Here is a 6,703-nt window from a genome sequence, read left to right on the forward strand (position 1 = left end):
GATCTGGAGCTCCCTGTCGCCACGCAGGTTTTGCCTGGCGATACACCCTAGCGGCAGCAAGAGGGTTGAAAGGCGGGTGGCAGTTAGGGTTTACTCCGTCACCCGCCTCAGTCACCTTTCTCAAGGGCGTGACTTTTGTTTGTTTGTCATGTGCAAGTGCAACCAGACGTTTTGGTCTTATATGTATCGTCAAACTAATGCATATAAGAAGGTTTGAGTGGGACTTGAACGCCAAATTTCCTTTTTAACGTTTTGATAGACCTGTACCCAAAACCAGCTGAATATCCAAAACAACGATCATACTAGATAAACCTTAGTTTTCTTGTCTGGCTATATCATCATCATCTTCTCATGACTAAATAGTCAAAATCTGTCATCGCCATTTTCTGGGATACACCCAACGACATCCACATCATTCTGACGACTTAAAGAAAGTGCTCTACAAGATATTTGGAGATGCAACAGTTATCAGGCGATAGCACAATTAAATGAGTTGCACTCCGCAATCCCTATAGACTAAAACAACAGAACATAAGCAGCAATGATTTCCACAATGAACCCCCCCTCCCCCCAACACACACACATCATGTCAAAATAACCTAGCAACAGCAATATTATGAACTCTCGAGTCTTGTGCAATCAAAAGCCATCATTTCTTCATGCAAAAAACTACTAGAAACTCTTCGCGGAAAAGGAGATGGATGTCATGCACGATTCTCCTTGATACACTTCACAGGAAAATACATTGCTCATTTTATATTTGTTTCCCCTTCCCCCGTTATTTCCATGAGCAAATTTGTTCAAATATCACCATGATGAAATAGCTCTCGCACCAATAAATGCCATCAGCGTAACCATAGTAACAGGGCATGAAAGAATCCATATGAAGAACGAAGAGAAAGGGAAAGAATGAACCAATCCCTGGGAGAAAATGCAGTTATATCTCATTTCAACTTAATCACAGAACCACCTCACACAGAAAAAAAAGACAAAGACTACCAAGAACAAGGCATTGAATAGAGACATTTAGAAGGGAAGTTCTGCATCTGCACTAGAACGTTTCTAACAGATATAATACACGAATAGTAAATAGGCCAAGATATTTATTCTTAACCACCACTAACTATTTTACAAGGATGGCTTGGCTGTTTGTAATAACTAAATACTGCACAGGTAGTGTTGCTTCGGCCGATCATGGATCATGCTGGCTTCTTTGCGTGTATCTCAAACGCTGCCGTCTTCCCGGCGGAAATGTTGGGCCATCCTGCCTCCTATCAATACCTGCACGATTGTTTCCAGCGTAACGGCGATCAAAGATGCCATGGCGATATCCGCGGTAACTGCTGGTGTGCCTAGAGTGCCGATTCGAGAAACCCTGGCGCAGCCAGCTTTGCGCGCTTGACCGTCGGATGCCCTGCCAATCTGCACGTGAGCTGCGCCTATCACTGAATGGCCTGGGCTGTGGCAGAAACCTAGGGAAGGCATGCCTTCCATCTGGCCAAATGGTAGGTGATCCTAGTCTTCCATTCAGCCAGGGCCTAGGGGCACGATGTCTATCCGGTGATTCTACTTGGTCTTGGGCAGGAGACCACCACTCATCACCACTTTCTTCCCCAGAATCTTCATCAGGAGACATTGCATCTCTAGTCTCAATAACATAGTCACCAACTATTACTGCACCAGGATTCTGTGACCTGATTGCACTAATCACATCACCAAACTCCTGCTCACGTTCAAGGCGATCCCAAGACCTTTTCCTTGAGATATCTACAAGGGCAGACTTTGCACGCAGGTGAGCTGTTCTAGCATGCTCGCGCAGCTGCTCATAGCTACCAACAAATTTGCAGCAATCATGGGAGCAACACCTCGACTTCTCGTCCAGATACTTTCTGACTTCTCCAGCAGGAATCCAGCCTGATACTGATCCTCTACAGAGAGGACACTTCATGTCAACTGAAATTTGCATAGCATCATGACATTCTTGCATTATAATGCTACTTTCTCCTAAGAATGGTGTTGAATTAGCAGATTCTTGGTTATTAGCATTGTCAATGTGTCTTCTGAGGCTTGGGCTCAACAAATGTCTGGAAATCGTACTATAGTGAGATCTTGGTTGGACTGTTCTGTTATTGGAGTTTGAAAGCACCGAAGAGGTTGAGTGTGAATCACGGACCTTACTATCTCCATTCATTTCTCTGAACCGGTCTAGGCAATTAGAGTGTCGATGGCTTGTGTTACAAATATAACTTCTGCAGCCATTCTTGTACGAACTGCATATAAGTAAAACAGCATTGTGTGGTTGCTCCATACAAATAGGGCAAGAAATCCTGTCCCATTCCATATGCAGAGCAGTGCATGATGTGACTGTAGGTCTGTTACTTTTCTTACTTGTCATCTTGAAATCAACTGTGACGAATCTACTTTATCGTTAGAATTGTTGAAGAAAGAATTATTAATTGACTCAAGTCGAGCACTTATACAGATTAAGAAAAACATTATCTTGCTAAACATAATTTCATTGCAATACCGAATTAAACATTAATACATTTTTACAATGGCAAAGAAAAAGGAACTGTCTTACTAAAGCTTTAAGATCATCTGGGGGGATCATATTTTAGTTTCCAAATCAGTGTTAGCCCTAAGGACTAAGAAGATTATCATGGTGCAAAGTAACTCATGCCTTGCAAAGATACTAATCACAATTCTAGAAAGTTCTGGTACAAATGGTAAATAGCTAAAATCATTCTCAAGATTTTGGACATTAAGAAATAAACATCGTGAAGCTAAAGTTTCATCAGTACAATAGTTCTTGTCTAACATGCGTTATAGTGAAATATGAATTACTAGCTTGAATCTTCGTACAAACTGTTCCAAGACATTGACGGCATTAAACAAGGCAAATCACAACAGATTAAAATTAGTAATTTGCCACAGGAAAAGTTCTATAGTAAAATGTTACATTAGTTATCAGCAGCGAAATAAATGTAAATATATATATTAAGACAACTACAAAAAGGATGAGAAATGAGTAAAGCAGATGGTTAAGACAAATGCACCTTCAGAACAAAATTGAAAGCAGATGTCTCAAGCACAAAAGTAAGTTCATTAAACTGTGGGAAGGGGTTAGCAATAACCTACAGGCAGCAGGCGTAGGTTCTGCACGCTTCTAAGTCAAGAGCTGTGATAATATTGACACAACAGAAATCCTGAAATAATTTTACACCATCAGTCTCGTAAGATCATAATCTACAATACATAACAACCAATAAGTAGAATAAAAAAGCATCCGGAAAAGGAGTTATTTTTTGTTTGGATAAGTTCATAACTGACTGAAACATTAGTACTTGGCTGCTAGCACAGATAGGAATCAAATATGTGAATTTACATTATACATGAAAACAGAAATTTCCCAGGCTTGTGATTTCTATCAAAAGTAGAAATACGAAGATTAGTGACAATGTAGCATTTCTCACTAGGAGTTGACAGCAGCCTTGAAAATAAGCATAACAACCCCAACATGACCTCTGGAAACAACAAAGTAGCCCACAAGTATAACAACGGTTTAGCATACTCATGTCTACAACATAGATTCGGAATTGGAGAGGCTAATATCTCCTAGGTGATCTTACAGTCCTATGCTTTCCAGGCCACGCTTCTTAATAAGATAGTCAACAGAAGATCACTCGTGTGATAAAGATCAAATACGTTCGAACCAACAAAGGATTGGTGCAATCCATATTGATTCTTTATTTAATTAATAATTTTAACACCGACAAGGACAGCAGCCGGTGAGTTTTTCCTCTCTAGTTTCCTCGAGACCATCAAAATCCCCAATCCCCACTAACCGTACAACGGATCGGCAACCAAATCCCCTCCCTCCGCAGCCAAATTATCCTGTTGAGCCGAGAAAACCTAGCCAATCAACGGCGCTATTGCCTACCAACCCTGCCCGTGGCCGATAATTTAGATCGGGTCGATCTAGCGCCGATCGGGAGGAGGGAGGCAAAATCATCCGAGAGAAACAAGAACACACGACGGGGAGAAAACGGAAGAAAGTGAAATTATTACGGCGGTTTGACGAGACCGCAGATCGGATTAGGCCGACCCTCCTCGTCTGCCTTTTCTTGCTTGGGAGCCTTTCTTTCGGGTATTTTTCCCGTGGCGGAACAGGTAGGGGGTGAGGGGTATTGGTTGCGTTTGTGGTCGCGCGCGTGGGAGGGGTGGGGTGGGGTGGGGTGCGGTTTTATGGCGAACGATGGGGAGGGGGGCCGGTTGGGTTCCTTTTCATTTTCATTCAGTACTTCTCTTGTTTAAAGCCAGGAAGGGAGTAGTTTTTTTCGTCATGAATGATTTCTTCAGCTCAACGTTCTGATTCAACCTTTTCCCCCCTAAACTAAGTACTCCCTCCATTTTCTTAGTCTGATCATAATGGGGAGTAATTTAGACTAGTGTCATACATGACACTAGTGTAAATTACTATCTTCATAGTGCAAAGTAATATAGTAATAGTATCATAGATTGCTTCATTTATTATTTCATAGACTCATTTTGCCTCAGGAAGCGCTATGTTATAGTAACATATTATGTTACCACAAGCACCTCTTTCCTCATTAAATAGTTGTCACATAAGCAAAATTGCCTTGGGATGTGTTAAGTTACTACCTAAGTTACCCCCACTATGGCTAGCCTTATACAAGGCCACTGTGACGCCCCAAAACCAGAGCTTCAGATGCCTTCCAGGGTTTTTGAGATTCGTTGTGTGATTTTGTTTTTGCTTGTTGCATTCATCATTGCATCATGTGCATGATATCATGTCATCATGTGCATGGCATCATGTCATCATGTTTTTAATCTTTCCAACTCAACTAAATAAACCGTATGGATCTTCGATCCATTTAAATTGAGGGAACTCACATGGTGGTTTCTCTTTATAACATATCCTCCTAATATTTAGGGAGCTATTATAGAATATTCCATTAACTTGGAATCACCCATAACACACTTGCAAAAATCCCAATGCTTTAGTCATCACAACTCTTGGCCTCTAACTTTGCCATATGTCCTTTCGTCATTTTCCGGAGCTCCACCTAAATTCTCAACATTTTTGGGCACTTTGAAAAACCAATCCTAGTTCAAACCTTTTGAATTAAATTCAAAGAAATTTGAATTTAATCTTTCAAACTTGACCTTTTCTATTTTCTTGGACCGTGCACATTTTTACGAGTCCGTAAAAATTATTCCCATGCCCAAACACTTTCTCTACCCCTTTTCTTTTCTTCCCTTTTCTTCCTTTTTTTCTGCTGTTTTGAAAAGTGTAAGAGAGGGAGAAGAGAGCCCATAAGCTAGGTGGGCCTCCCTATTGTTGCGCCAGCTGCAACCTGCAGCTAGGTCGGCCCATTCGACCCAAGGCCAAGGCCCAGCCGACCTTGCCTATCTAACCCTAGGCGTCACCCCTCGTTCCCTTGCGCCGCCTCTCCCTTCTGCTCGATCCCTTCCTCACCTTCTCCCCTCACGCCGCCAGAGGAGCCCCTCTCCTCGCCCTTCCCCGCTCGTCCTCCAGGCAGCCAACTCCGGCGGCCCCATCGCCCGTTCCTCACTCCTCTCGCTCGCCTACATCACCCACGCTCGAAGCCTCTCTCCCTTGTTCACTCCTCTCCCTCTCTCTGGCACTCGCGCCCGCATCCATCTCCGCCGCCTCGCTCCCTCACTGCGGCCCTGCCGGACCGGCGACCTTGCAGCGCCGCCCTTCTCGTTTCTGCGCCGTGCCTCCCCGCGCCACTGGAGGCCAACTCCAGCCGCCCCTGCTGGCGACCAGCTTCCGCCGTGACGTCCGGCCGCCGTGCCGCCATGCTGCAGCGCCACCGTCCTCGACCTCCCCGTCTTCCCGACCTCCTCGCGTCCCATGGTTGCCTCTCTCTGCAGCGAACAGCTGCAGCTCGGCGCCTCGGCACCCCTGCACCCCAAGTCCGTCGCCACCTCGCTGAAGAACGTCGTCCTTGCCAGGATCCTCTTCGTCAGCCCCAAGCCCCGCCGCCGCTGCCTCTGCTTCGACTGACCCGCGCCCCTGCTTCGCCTCGAACAGCAGCAGTAGCTCGCTAGCTTGTCCCCGTGGACTCGAATTCAGTCAAACACCAGGTCCACAGGTCGGGGCCGCCTCCCCTTCCTTTCGCCAGATCTGGCCTCCTGTTCACGTTGACCAGAAGACTGCAAGAGACCTCTTCGTCTCCTGTTCACGTTGTTGGTCAACAGTTTGTTGAACGCCAAGCACCAAGTCTATAGCCGATGCCCCGAGGACACTGAATATGGCTACATGATGATGCGGAAAGTACCTCCACCATCTCTCCGGAATCGCGAAGACCGCCAAGTACCATGACCCGCAAGACCAACGACGCCCGAACGAGTGCTCCCGACCGAGACATTTGTGCTGCTACGTTTTGGACACGCCAAGTCCCTCGGGTCGGATGCGTCAAGACCGCCCCGGTTGTTGCGAAGTACCATGACGTCCGGAGTCCTCGGATCCATCAAGTTCCACTACCGCCGACTAGTACGACTACCGTCACAAAAACGAGACCGTCAAGACCGGACCGACAAGTAACCCCGAGAACATTTGTACCTCTACCGTCAACGTGCTTTTTGTCAAGTCCCTCTACGAAAACATGTCCCACTACCGCCGCCCGAACGTCTACGAAACATGTACCACGAC

General features: G+C 45.4%; 1 protein-coding gene across 8 annotated transcripts; it reads right to left on the reverse strand.

The window, feature by feature from the left end:
• Positions 1-922: 922 nt before the first annotated feature.
• LOC119277060 lies at positions 923-4,215 on the reverse strand. 8 transcript variants are annotated; one of them, XM_037558269.1, is made up of 3 exons: positions 4,069-4,215; positions 3,139-3,206; positions 923-2,406 (listed from the first exon to the last, which is right to left on the reverse strand). In XM_037558269.1, exon 3 carries the CDS (start codon positions 2,393-2,395, stop codon positions 1,193-1,195), a length of 1,203 nt encoding a protein of 400 aa, XP_037414166.1. In that variant the 5' UTR covers positions 2,396-2,406; positions 3,139-3,206; positions 4,069-4,215; the 3' UTR covers positions 923-1,192. The 8 variants fall into 8 exon arrangements, 5 of the variants coding, with proteins under 5 accessions (XP_037414166.1, XP_037414174.1, XP_037414180.1 ...); XM_037558277.1 differs by having other exon boundaries at positions 923-2,417; XM_037558283.1 differs by having other exon boundaries at positions 3,135-3,206.
• Positions 4,216-6,703: the final 2,488 nt, after the last annotated feature.

This window comes from Triticum dicoccoides, chromosome 1A, assembly GCF_002162155.2.
Source record: "Triticum dicoccoides isolate Atlit2015 ecotype Zavitan chromosome 1A, WEW_v2.0, whole genome shotgun sequence".
NCBI classification, from domain to species: domain Eukaryota; kingdom Viridiplantae; phylum Streptophyta; class Magnoliopsida; order Poales; family Poaceae; genus Triticum; species Triticum dicoccoides.